The sequence below is a fragment of the Peromyscus eremicus genome, chromosome 9, assembly GCF_949786415.1.
Source record: "Peromyscus eremicus chromosome 9, PerEre_H2_v1, whole genome shotgun sequence".
Classification (NCBI taxonomy): domain Eukaryota; kingdom Metazoa; phylum Chordata; class Mammalia; order Rodentia; family Cricetidae; genus Peromyscus; species Peromyscus eremicus.
In genome coordinates this window covers 112,073,047-112,087,087 of record NC_081425.1, presented here as the reverse complement: position 1 = coordinate 112,087,087, position 14,041 = coordinate 112,073,047, and the positions used below count along the sequence as shown (strand labels likewise).

At 43.2% G+C, this 14,041-nt stretch overlaps 1 protein-coding gene across 3 annotated transcripts in view; it reads left to right on the top strand.

Moving 5' to 3' along the window:
- Positions 1-3,107: 3,107 nt before the first annotated feature.
- The window catches only part of Pxk (PX domain containing serine/threonine kinase like), a 91,435-nt gene continuing 80,501 nt past the window's right edge, over positions 3,108-14,041 (top strand). For 2 of the 3 annotated variants that reach the window (XM_059274265.1, XM_059274264.1), the window contains exon 1: positions 3,108-3,400. In XM_059274265.1, coding sequence (XP_059130248.1) covers positions 3,299-3,400 — 102 coding nt within the window. In that variant the 5' untranslated portion in view covers positions 3,108-3,298. Of the gene's footprint in view, positions 3,401-7,556; positions 7,717-14,041 lie in introns of those variants that run through there. The other variant, XM_059274266.1, reaches the window with a different exon arrangement.

Genomic DNA, 14,041 nt, shown 5'->3' with positions numbered 1-14,041 from the left:
TCCCTGGAGTAGCCTGTGACTTTATGCCATATTTTTTTTTTCTAGTTTATGTGCCTCAGAAGCTTGACAGGTAGCATTTGTCTTTTTTTTTTTTTTTTTTACTTTCCTATGCCTAACACAATATTTGGTATAGTGTATGTTCTGTAGTTCAGTACGTTTCTGATAAAATCGTGAATGGGGCTGAAATTATAGCTAGAATGCAAAACGCTGGGTTCTTGAAGACCCCACTCAAACCCCACATCCTTAATGAACTGCCCCACAGTCCACTAGCTATCATTACTGTTTTATCTCTTATGCTCCTATGGTGGCTGGAGCCTCAATTTCAGTACCTTGCAGGCATTGTCTCTGACAATCTTTTTTTCCTCCTATAGTATTGAAAGACTGGACTGGGAATGTAGGTCAATGGCAGAACACCTGCCTAGCATGCATGAGGCCCTGGTTTTGAACCCCAGCAAAACCAAAAATCCCACTCATTTTCTGGTTTTTCGTTTGTGGACCCTTTTGTATGCAAAGTCAAATAGCACAACTGCCTCATTTTGCTTGTGCAGATGCACTGGAAATGGAGATGAGTACCAGTTTGCTAGATTCAGAGAGGTATCTTCTCAACCTTGGAAATGTGTATTTTGAAACTTGTGGTTTGGTAGAGCACTGGACTCTGGTTATATAATATTTTTGTTTCCTAATCATAAAAATAAAACATTGTAATTAAAGGCATTTTGAAAAATATGGAAAAAGTCATGGTTCTATTTTTTTACAGGAAGCATTTTGGTTTATTTTCTTCTGGTGTTTTTCCTGTAAATGCATTTGGCTTTACAGATAGATGTATTGCTTGTTTCACTTATTAGATCAAGAATGTTCTTGCCGGGCGGCGGCGGCGGCGGCGGCGGCGGCGGCGGCGGCGGCGGCGGCAGCAGCAGCAGCAGCAGCACACGCCTTTAACCCCAGCACTCGGGAGGCAGAGCCAGGTGGATCGTTGTGAGTTCGAGGCCAGCCTGGACTACCAAGTGAGTTCCAGGAAAGGCACAAAGCTGCACAGAGAAACCCTGTCTCGAAAAACAAACAAAACAAAACAAAACAAAACAAAACAAAAAAGAATGTTCTTGAATATCATTAGATATTCTTAAACTGGTTGTGGTGCTAATGACTGATCCTAGGGCCTTGTGCAAGTCAAGTACATTTTCTGTCTATCATTGAGCTATACCCTTAGCAAATAATCTGGGTTTTAGCCTTGCAAAAATGGATGATTATACCATGATTTGTGTAATCTTATATTGTGGATTAGATGCTTATCCTTTACATGTTATACCTTTTCAAAAATCCCTCATTACTTTTTTAATATAACCCTCTTAGAGGCAGAATTAGTCTTAGGGTGAGATATTTTCAAATCCTTCATGCGTATTATTAAATCTCAGTGCCACCACTCAGCTTATTATGTGGTAGTAATAAGTAATAATCGCTGAGTGAATTAATGCCTTCATTAAGCACACACCAGCAGGAGGATATGAGTATGTATGACCTTGTCTATTCTCCATCCTGACAGGAGTAATAATGCAGGATTTGGGTTTCTGGTACTCTGACAATTGAAATACTCCATTGCCTTTAAACAAAGAAATGGAGGGAAAGAGTTGTGTCCTCCTTAAGTGACACATGGTTTAGCTTTAATAGGTTGCAGCTTTTTTTTTTTTAAAGATTTATTTATTTATGTATACAGTGTTCTATCTGCATGCATGCCTGCACGCCAGAAGAGGGCACCAGATCACATTATAGATAGTTGTGAGCCACCATGTGGTTGCTAGGAATTGAACTCAGGACCTCTGGAAGAACAGGCAGTGCTCTTAACCTCTGAGCCATCTCTCCAGCCCAATAGGTTGCAGCTTTAAAGCACATTGAGGTAAAAATGAGATGTAGGAAGAGATCTCATTTATTTAGGGCTAAATTAAGAAGTTACATTCCCCGTATCTCCCTCTACTGAGCACTGACCTTAAAGGCAATCTGTCGTTATCACTTGGCTACTTAGGATTGCCCAACAATCTCTAAGCTCAACCATTTAGTACAATCTAGACCTTTGCTATGATGTCAAATTGCAGTGGTGGTGAATTCACAAAAAAGCTTTGTTTCTATGAATGAAATAATAGAAATTTAATGGCAACAAACAACACTTAGAAATCTCTGTTCTGTGCATTGTCAGATTGTAATGTATATTGTTTGGTATTTTTAATATCTGCAAATTACTTTCCAATCCTGTTCATTCCTATTACACTTTTTACATAGATATTTATTCAGTTTTGCCAACGGAAAAGTGAGGTCTTGGGGTGTGAGTTACTCAAGGTCATACAGTTTAAGTAAATGCCAGAGCCAGAAGGTCCTGGTCATCTGACCTAAGTTTAATTCCATTATTATCCTTGAAAATTGTGATCTTGGGTTAAGATAATCAGGGTAGATTTGATGCTGAGAAGTTGATCTTCAAGTTTGATGATTCTAAGTTTGAGGTTCTTAGAGCCAGAATGCTAGAACCAAAGACTCTCAAGAGTCTAAGAGCTCTTGGGATTTGAAGACCTTTGGGCTCAACAGAGAGCTAGGAGCCAAGCATAGAGGCAGGGAAATCTTTGCATCCGTTACTTTTCCATCCCAGTTCATGTTCTGGAATCAAACACTGTAGGATCCAGTTACGAGGGTGCATGCAGCAGCTACATTCTCCTGAGGATCCAGGTTCAAAACCTGAATCAGGATTTGGTTTAGAAAGTTTGGTCTACAGGCTCAGACTGAGGGTCCTCCCTGAAGGTGTTTCCTGAGCCCTAAGGCCCTTGGGCAGGGGAGATGTGATAGGGAGCAGTAGAGTCTCAAATCTGCCAATCTGAGCTTTTCAAAGTTTCATCTGAAAAACTCAGTTCTGTTGGATTCCAGGGCTCTAGATGCAGTGTCTAGATCTGAGGATTCCTGGTGGTGATGGTTTAGTTTTGTGCTCCTGGGTCCCGGGCCAGGTGCTCACGGTACTAGATGTACGATGCAGCAGCTAGGAGGTGCCAAGACAGCGACACAATGCCTCTGACAGCAGCAGCATTGGGACGTTCAAGAGCCTGCAGTCACTTACCTATAATACGGCGCTAGGACCCAGCGGGGTCGGGCGAACGGGTGTTGACAGCCATCGTTCTGAGCCGACTGGCGTTAGGACCCGGCGGGCGGCGTCGGCGCGTGGGGCGGCGCGCGTTGACAGCAGCGGCGGCGGGACGCGGCGGGCGGCGGGGCTCGGCGCCTCCGGTTCCTGGCCCGGCTTGAGAGGCGGCGGCGGCGGCCCGGGATGGCTTTCATGGAGAAGCCGCCGGCCGGCAAAGTGCTGCTGGACGACACGGTGCCGCTGACAGCGGCTGTCGAGGCGAGCCAGAGTCTGCAGTCGCACACGGTGCGCGGCCGGGGCGGGAGGCCGGGGCCGAGGGCGGGGGCCGGGCGCAGGCCGGACGGCGCAGCGGGGCGCGGGCACCGGAGCCGGGCAGGTGTGTGACCCTGCCACCCTCCTCCTGCTCAGCCGCGGCTCGGGTGGCGTGCGTTCGCATCTGAGACCCCCTGGAGTGGCATAAGGGTGCCGTAGGTACTCGTAGTAAACCCAGGCGAGTTCATTTCGCCTACATACAGTCTTTTATGGGTCTTTAAAGCACGCTTGTTTTCATTTGCCCGTACAATTTTTCTTTTGAAAGGCGCTCTATGCATTGTAATTTACAAGCAATAAATCTAGGAACCAGTAAAAACTGGGGAGCAACTAGCTTCTGGGACTTTATTGAGGAAATGATGAATGGGGTGGAGGTAGGAGTGGGATTCCTTAGATTGGAGTGTTTTGTCAGGCCACCAAATCAGATTCCAGCTCAGAGGCTTGTTTGTTTATCATGGCAATGCTTGGGGGTTCATCATTTGGAGGCTAAAGTCCCCCCCCCCCGTGTGCGTGTGTGTGTGTGTGTGTGTGTGTGTGTGTGTGTGTACGTGCACACGCAAGTTCAAAGAGATCTTTCATTCTGTTGTATTAAAGCGGGACTTTTTTTAACCCGTTTCCTCTCTGATAGCCTTGTTTTGTAGGTCCTGTAATTGTTCAAAGCATTTATCCTCAGAGAAATGACTATCTTTTTAAAAAGTGCACTTTGTCTCCCTCTGCTAACATCTTAAGTCTAGAAACTTGTGAAAAGGCACCAAACACCCATGAGTTTGTTAAACTTGTAATTGTTGTAAAGTGAGTGTTTAAAGGACCAAGGTTTAGGGCAGGAAGTAATCATTCTTTCAAATTATATTTTGACTGGATTACTGGCAAGTAAGTCTTAGACAATGTGTTGAGTCTTTTAGATCTATTTAGTACTAAAGAGATGGATGCTTATACGTACTCAGAGACCACTTCCTCTAGAAAGCCTTCCTTCGTTCATAGCTATTACTTCAGGCCATATGGACACCACTATAATCATGTAACTTCCTCTCTGCTACACTATGATGGGGGGACAATTCTCGTTTACTTTTGGGTCTCAATCTGATAGCATTTCATTTGTGTCTGTTGGATGGGTAAGTAAATGAACTGCAACTACATTGTGACCCTTTTGTGCCCCTTTTCCTGTTTGTGTAAAGCAAGACTGTGAAAATCAGAATGAGGCTTCTGGGCTACTAACAGGTCAGTGCTAAAGTGAGGTGGTGAGAGATGTAATGAGATCCCATCGTTTATGTAGATCTTTTCATTAAAATAAACACAAAACAATAATTTAAGGCCAAAAAGTAGCAGTTTTTATAATGATGACTGAACAGGAAAGACAGTGACTCACAGATGCTAGAGAGAGGCAGACGTGGAATAAAAACTGTATCATTGTCTTGCGTAATTTTTGACTGTTCTGTGCTCTTGTCATTTTAGCTGTGAAGTGTGAGACTGAAAAATGTTGCATCAGCCCTAAACTTTATTGAGAAAAAGCATATACTGATGCAAACTTCTTGGACTACTAATGACTTATGAGTAAGTTCCTTGGAAACAAACAGTTGGAAAGAAGTAGTTCTTGAAAGTGGTACGTAGGAGAAGAGAAAGGCATTTCTTTCTGTTGGGCAGATTGAAGGTAGCTTTACAGTTTGTTGGCCAATGGAAAATTATGTCTCAAAAGTCAAAGATGTACCCTTAGAAATACTGCTTTCTAGGAACTTGCTACTTGGCTATGGACAGAAACACATGGAGGGATATATAGTAGCAGCTGCTCTTTGAAGAGTCAAGCTGACTATAGGTTTGGAATCATACTTGTCAGTTTTGTGACTTTGTTTGGGCAAGTCATTGAAACCGCCCCCCCCCTTTTGTTTTGTTTTGTTTTGAAATGGGGTCTCACTATCCCTGACTGGCCTGGAGCTCGATATGTAGACCTTGGACTAATAGAGATCCCATCCAGGGTGTATTTCAGCTCACTCAGATTTTTATTTCTGATGTAGCTGAAGCCAGCCTTGAACACCTTACCTTCTTGCTTCCACCTTCTGAGTGCTGGGACTACAGACATGCACCAGCATGAACTACTGAGTGAAAAAAAGAAACAGAAAGGAAAGGAAAGCACATGGCTTTCCTTGGTATGGTGGAGGAGAAAGTTTATTATAGATATGTGGGAGAGCGTAGCCAGAGTCCAGAGTGGACATGACCAGACTGAACTGGGCCATGTGGGAGGAGGGGGGAGAGGAAGAGAGGGGAGAGCAGGGGTTCCAGGTGCAGCAGCCAGGAGGCCAAAGGCACAAAGAGAGTGGGAAACCAAATGGTTGGATTATATAGGGAACAGCAGCTCAACCCCCTGAGGTGGAGAGTTCAGGGTAGGGAGTGGGGTGTGCCAGCCAGGAGGACCCCTAACAGGTAGGGACTGAGGGATGCTGGGAGAACCTGGTGGCCAGGTCTGAATTTATATGTTAAATGGGGCCTCAGCCTTTTGTCCCAAGTTTGAAACCTAACAACCACCAGGTCACTCTTTAGTTTTGTCATATGTAAATGGGAATAATCAGTACCTGTTCTCAACTGCTCTCCTCTTGTTACAAGGATGAAAAATCATCTTTTTGTAAGGTTGTTCCCATCTTCCATCTCCTTATTTCCTAGGAACCTATGTGTAGAGGGTTAACCACGTTTAAGTATGTTATTCCAAGTAAGCTCATTTCTGTCCACCGTTACTTTAATTTGTCAAATTGTTTTGTCTTAGAAAACACAGTAGTTTACGGCTCAAAATTAGAGGGTAAATCTGACTTAGGATTTCTGAAGGGAAAAATTGTGTGGGGAAAACAGACACCAGGAGTACGAAGGAACACAAAGTCATTTCCCAAAAAGACACTTGGATGAGCAGCAGCTCGCTGGAGGGGTATGTGTTGGTAGGTGATGCATTGCCTGTCTTTGGCTTAAATAGTTTTCTTTTGTACATTCTTTCTTTCTTTTTTTTAATGGAGCACAATAAATAACTTTAGCTTCAAGAAATTGATCAGAAAGGGCTGGAGAGATGGCTCAGCAGTTAAGAGCACTTTTTCTTGCAGAGGACCCAAGTTGGGTTCCTAGCACCTGCTTGGTGGCTCACAGATATTTGTAACTCCAGTTCCAGATATTTGTAACTCCAGTTCCAATCCAATCCAATGGCCTCTTCTGGCCTCCAGGGGCATCAGGCAGGCAAGTGGTGAATACATGAAGGTGGAACACCAGTGCACATAAAATAAATACACAGACACTCTCTCCTCCCTCCCCCTCTTTCTCCCTCTCCCTCTCCCCCTCCCTTCTTCTCACTCTCACCAAATCAGAAGGGCTAGTATTCAGGGACAGGATGCTTTGAGAAGAAAGGTTTTCTAAATGAGATTATGGCAAAGGACCAACAGGTGAGTTGTAAGGAAGCTTACGAAAAATAAGAGAAGAAAGGGAAAGGGGGAAATGTAGATTCTTGGCTGCATGAAGGGAAAACAAAATTAGTAGACTGAAGTGCAGGCTTCTCAGAACCAGAACCCAGAGGGCTGTCATTAAGCAGATGTCTCCTTGTTGCTGCTGTAGGTCCACAGTGTGGCTAGCCTTTTCACTTCAGCTTTCTCCTCTTGAATGTCTTGCCGGCTCGTCTGGCTATCTGTGCATTTTGTTCTTGAACCACTGTGTGATGTTTGTAGTGTAAACAGTTTTTTTCTTTTCTTTTTTTTCTTTTTCTTTTTCTTTTTTTTTTTTTTTTTTGTCCTGGAACTAGCTATGTAGACCAGGCTGGCCCCGAACTCACAGAGAGCCACCTACCTCTGCCTCCTGAGTGCTGGGATTAAAGGTGTGCATCACCTCCCCCACACACTGCAAACTCCCCCCCATCCCACCCCAGTTTAGTTTCTTAATTAGTGAGTTTAGTTTCTTAGCTAGTGACCTTTTGAAAAAATAATTAAAAAAAACTCTATTTATAGCCAGGCATTTAATCTTACCCTGTCTCAAAAAAAAAAAAAAACCACACCAAAGCCCTTCATATATCACCAAGATACCTATTCAAGTGTGATGCCAAATAAAACATCATTGTTACAGTTAGGTGTGATGGCATGCACCTTTAATCCCAGCACTTGGGAGGCAGAGGCAGGTTGATCTCTGAGTTGGAGGCCAGCTTGGTCTTGAGTTCCAGGACAGCCAGGGATACACACAGCAACCCTGTCTTGAAAAACAAAAAAACCAACCAACCAACCAACCAACTAACCAACAAAAAAATGACATCATTTGTCTTCAGAGCCTAAAATGTTAAGGTAAGCGGATATTCAATGTCAGAATTATCTTGACTGCCTTTTCAGATTCTATTTGGAGGTTTCTTCAGAAGTCCGCATTATACTGAATACTTGTAAAACAATTCCTCTGAAAATATTTGCATAAGCAAATGCTGGCTGTATGGTAGGAAATGGCAGTGCTTCAACACACTGCAATAAGGTAATGATGGCAGTTGTTTTCTGGGCATCTCCTCACTCATCTGCTGCTTATTTGTGTATTTTTTTCCAGTTGTCCTACAAAACTTGATAAATGCAGTCAGAAAACCCTCCCTTGGGAGTGTTTAGAGACTGGTAATTTAGTTCATTTAGAGATTTTAAGTTATCTTTTTTAAATTGAAAAACATTCTTTTTGCACCTGATTTAGAGATCAATGATACTCAGTCCTTGTCTGTCACTTCTTTTGAGCATTACCCTATTAGAAATGTCTTGTAGTAGCAATAAGAACATGGTAGCCGGGCGGTGGTGGCGCACACCTTTAATCCCAGCACTCGGGAGGCAGAGCCAGGCGGATCTCTGTGAGTTCAAGGCCAGCCTGGGCTACCAAGTGAGTTCCAGGAAAGGCGCAAAGCTACACAGAAAAACCCTGCCTCGAAAAACAAAAAAACAAAAAACAAAAAAACAAAAACAAAAAAACCCCCAAGAACATGGTGATGTTTCTAGTAGGAAATGTGCGGTTCCAGGGCAGAAATTTGTTTTATGTGAAAAATAAAAATGTTTTGTTCGCCGGGCGGTGGTGGCGCACGCCTTTAGTCCCAGCACTTGGGAGGCAGAGGCAGGCGGATCTCTGTGAGTTCGAGGCCAGCCTGGTCTCCAAAGCGAGTTCCAGGAAAAGCGCAAAACTACACAGAGAAACCCTGTCTCGGAAAACCAAAAAAAAAAAAAAAAATGTTTTGTTCTTGCCTAGAATAGCAGAAACAGCCATTACTTCCGTTATGATCTTGAGATTGTTCAGAATTCAGATAGTCAGTGGAAAGTTTAAATGTGCTCATTTGTAACACATGGGACAAGCCCTTAGCTCTCCACTGCCAGGCATGTGCTGTTTCCTTCTGAGCTTCCAGAGGCTTTTGAGGGCTTCATAGGAAAGGAAGCTCCTTGTGTTGAAGCTTTTGACATTCTGAGAAAAGGGAAACTGTACCTGAACTGGAACTTTGTGTGTGTGTGTGTGTGTGTGTGTGTGTGTGTGTGTGTGTACACACGCATCTATGTCTGTGTCTTTGTGTGTGTATATGTCCCATGCCTGTGTATTTGTGTGTCTGTGTGTATCTGTATATGTATGTGTCTGTGTGTGTGTGTGTATCCATGTGTGTTTGTGTGTGTCTATACGTGTGTCATCTGTATATGCATGTGTGTGTCTGTGATTGTATCTGTATATGTGTTTGTGTGTCTGTATGTATGTGTGTCTGTCTGCCTGTGTATTTGGGTGTGGGTCTGTATTTGTGTGTCTGTGTGTGTGTATGTGTCTGCATATGTGTACATGTGTGTGTGCCTGGGTGTATGTGTGTGTGTATGGTAAAGTTGAGTGTCTTGTCTTTTGTTAAGTACTTATTCTTTGAAATAGGGTCTTACTATGGCACTCTGGTTGGTCCAGAACTCACAGAGATCCACCTGACTCTGCCTCCTAGGTGCTGGATTAGAATTGTTTGCCACTATGCTAGATTCAACCACCTTTTTAAAATTACTTTTTAATTAATTAATTTATTTTAGTACTATGTGTGTGTGTGTGTGTGTGTGTGTGTGTGTGTGTGTGTGTGTATCATGTATGTGCTTGGTGTCTCTGGAGGCCAAAAGAGGGTGTTGGATGCCCTGGAACTGGAGTTAAAGATGTGAGTGCTAGGAATCAAACCCAGGTTCTCAGCAAGAACAAGTGCTTGTAACTGCTGAGCCATCTCTTCAGCCCTTTTTAGTGTTTTTGAGGAAGTTTCTCATTGAATTCTCAGATTCAGCTAGACTGATGGCCACTAAGCCTTAATGACCCTCCTATCTGTGCCTTCTGAGTGAGCCATTATAGATACATGCTGTACCTGACCTTTTATGTGGGTGCTAGGGATTCAGGTACTTACGTTTGTGTGACAAATACTTTTTGGACTGTTTAATCACCGAGTCCCCTTGGAAATCTTTTTTAATTAAAAATTTTGTATGGTGTTTATTCGTTTATTTGGATATGAGGAGAGTGGAGGCTATGTGGGTCCCACAGTACATGTATGGAAATCAGAAGACAACTTGCAGGAATTGGTTCTCTCCTTCCACCATGTGGGTTCTGGAGATCACATTTGGGTCATCAGGCATGTTGGCAAGCACCCTTACCTACTGTGCTGGGATTAAAGGCAAATGTCACCATGCTGGATACCCCCATCCCTCATCCCCCACCCCCACCCCCACCCTTACACACACACTTTTTTAAAACAGAGTTTTACTATGTAGGCCTGGTTAGTCTGGAATTTACAGTATAGATCAAGCTGTCCTCCAACTTTAACCCTCCTCCTCTGCCTTCCAAGTGCTGTAATTACCAGTGTGAGCCACCACACTGGCTCTCCCTTGGAACTCTTAAGTGCTCAGGGTTAGGAAGGGAGTGGTCAACTCTGCCCATGGGTTTGCCCTTTAACTGGGTGTTATTTTGGTTAATTGTGAATACCATGCACATAGTGGGGAGATTAAAGTGTGCTGTAAAGAGGTCATTGTCCTTTGTTTTCAGATTGAGACTGACTAAGGACACAAATGCTTTATCTTGGGTAAACACTTGGATTTTGGAGAAAGTTTCTGCAAATTGACCTCTTGGTCTCTAATTGATGATGCTGGTGACCTTTAATGAATGCTGGCTATCTTTAATGAATAATAAGATACCAGCATTTCCTCACACTTCCTAAAAAGAGCACAGTTGAAAGCCAAAAGAAGCTTTTGCTGTTACTGTTGCTTTCGAATAATTGAATAGTTATTTTTTGGTGGCTAAGAGACACTCTCTTTTGTTAATGTGATTATATTTCAGCTTGGGAATTCCACTTCATTGTGACAGGAATCTGCCCCAGAAGCTTTTTTTAACACTTATTTTTTGGCAATAGCTTTATATAATCCACAAATCATACACTTTACCCAGTGGAAATGGACAATTCAGTGATTCTTAGTATATTCACAGAGCTGTGACTATATCAGTACAATTTAGAATGTTTTCATTACCTTCCAAAGCAACCAGCCACTCCTTTATTACCCTGGAAATGTTTATAACATTGCAGGATATTAAACTCAGAACATATACACTCACTCACAAGTTCTTTGCTCTTGTGATCCAGCTCCTTTTTTGAGTTTCATTGACAGAACAGCTTCTTTCCATAAACACTCATATACCTGTCTGTAAACCTCTCAGAGCATCACTTCCAGGCTATGGATCTTAGGATAAAAATCACTGTTAGAAAGTAAACCAAGCCAGGTGGTGGTGTCACAGGCCTTTAATCCGAGCACTCTACTCGGGAGGCAGAGGCAGGCGGATCTCTGAGTTCAAGGCCAGCCTGGTCTATAGAGTGGGTTCCAGGACAGGCTCCAAAGCTACACAGAGAAATCCTGTCTCAAAAAAACAAAAAAAGAAAGAAAGAAAGTAAACCAAAAACTGTGGCTGAGTAGGTGGATCAGTAGATAAAATGCTTGCACAACAAGCATTAAAATCTGTCTGGATAGTTAGCATCCATGTAAAAGCTGGGTGTGACAAATTGTACTTGTAACCACAGAGATGAGAAATGTGGAGACAGGAGGATTCCAGGGGCTCTCTGGCCAGCCAGCCTAGCTAAAATAATAAGCTCAAGGTTCATCGAGAGTCCCCATCTTAAAAAATATGGTAGAGGAGTGGTTGGAAAAAGACATCCTGATGTCAACCTCTAGTTTCTATACATACTTAGGCAAGCACACAGACACACACTCAAAAGAAAAACTGTAAGCTTGAAGTTTATTTTAGTCAGTGAGATGTGTATATTTAAAAATAATGTACTATACTGTCATATATATGTTATTTTATGAAAAAATGTACTTAAAACACTAAATGGATTATATGTGGCAAGAAAGAAAACAAACTGCTTTAGTTTGCAGCTTGCATAGTGCATTTTGGTATGTGTGCACAGATGACTTATTAGTGGCCTAAGGGAAGGGCAAAGGGTTCTGGACCAGAAAGCAGTATGTGTAGTAGGTAGCCGTATTTAAACCAATAAGTATGTGTGAGCCTTTGCCATGGTTCCACTTGATAGTCACAGCACCTTCGCTTATAGCATTTAAACGAGTTTTCCCGCATTCCTTTGGCATGGTTTGGAGCAACAAGTCGTTTTTCCTCATTAATTCAGTTGAGCAGCTCCCACACCCCCTGCCAAGATGAGGGAGGAAATGAATGGAGTATTGATAAGGGAGGATGCTGTAGAGGTGAAAAGGGAAAGCAGTCTTTTTCATTCAGGGCCTCCCTGCTAGGCCTGCCTTTCTGCCCAGGGACTCCGTGCACTTTAGCCCTTTCTTCTGTGTTGGAGCAAAGGGAAATGAAGCTGGAAGTAGGCCTGTATACCCCAGCCTCAAGTGTCGCCAGTAGAGAGCAGCCCACTGGCCCACCAGAGCAGAGAGAATGGGCAGTCCCTTGTCACACCCTAGGCATTTCTGCGTGTGGTCCTGCAGATCACCATATTACAAGTTATCTCACACTCCCATATAGGACAAAGTCATCAAGACAAGAGAATGTGTTCTACTAGCTTCTGACTCCCAAACTGCTACTTAACTGATGCTGACCCCTTTGTTAATAGTTTTTGAGAAAGCCCAGGGACATTCCAGTTGACCACAGAATACTGACTAGCTTCCTACATAAGCCTTTCCTCTCCCTTGAGTTGTGATAATCCTATCTTCTTGCTGCCTAAGGCATGCCTCTATATTCCTTGCAAATTGCATTCTGTACAAACTTATATCTATCTGCCTCCTATTTTGCTTGATTTCCTGGGTGCTGGAACTACAGACATGAGCCCCCATGCTCAACTTGTCTGCTACTTTCTTTTTTTTTATTTTATTTTATTTATTTTTTATTTTTTTATTTACTTATATGTATACAGTGTTCTGTTTGCCTGTATCCCTGAAGGCCAGAAGAGGGAGCCAGATCTCATTACAGATGGTTGTGAGCCACCATATGGGTGCTGGGAATTGAACTCAGGACCTCTGGAAGAACAGCCAGTGTTCTTAACCTCTGAGCCATCTCTCCAGCCTGTCTGCTACTTTCTTGAGTGCGCACGTGTGTGTGTGTGTGTGTGTGTGTGTGTGTGTGTGTGTGTGTGTTGCATGCAGGTAAATATGTATGCCCAAGTGTTGTATGACACTTTTCCAGGAGAGATGCAACACAAATCAAAAATGTCTATTCATCCCCCAGATAAGGAACTGATGACAGACCTAAGTACAATACCAGTGAGGTGAGCCACTGAGTTTATTGGAGTCAGTAACAAGAGCAGGGATGACTCAGAGGCAGCTGCATCACTGAAAGCCCACCCAACCCAGCATGGGTAATGATTCAGGAAAGCTGCAGTCCTGGAGCTCCCTTTGTGACTTGCAAGCAGCTTGACAGGTCACTGAATATCTCTTCCTTTATAGACAAGTAGGCTGGTTGGATACTGATCTGAATCTCTTCCACAGTCCTTATTGCTTATACAAACTTGGGGAGGAAGGAGTCTTGTGTGTCTGGTAAATTTCAGGGACTTCTTGAGACTTCTGAGTTGTTTACTTTCTGAGTCCATCTCAGTGATCTGGTGCTGGAGCCACAGGCATGCCCAGCCATGTTTGGCTTTTCACATGAGTGTTGTGGATTTGAATCAGGTTGGTGATCAGTTGTAGTACATCTGAACAGTATTTTTCCATAAGTTGCTATAGACATGTTCCATGTTTTGGGCACTTGGTATGTGAGGTGCAGAACTAAGGAAGGTAGAGTTGGTTCCTGCCTTTGTACATTAATTTCCATTTGTTTATTGTGTCAGTGTAAATATGGAAAAGCAGTGGACTAAAACCAATTGTAGGATCTCTTGAATGCCAGGCTCAGGGGATCTGAGCAGCATTGAGGAGACTTGAGCAGGTGTATAGCACATGAGAATAATGTTTTAGGAAGCCTAATTTACTGCTGGTATATAGGGTACCGTGTGATGGACAAAAGAAGGACATGGGGGAGTAATGGATCAGTGAAATCAGGATACATCTCTGGTCCATGACAAGATGGGAGGAGGAAGGGAAAGTTGACCAGGTGACAGGTGGGAACAGGTGCACCAAGAAATGAATAGAGAAATAGTACAAGGTCAGAGGGATAGTTAGTCTTAAG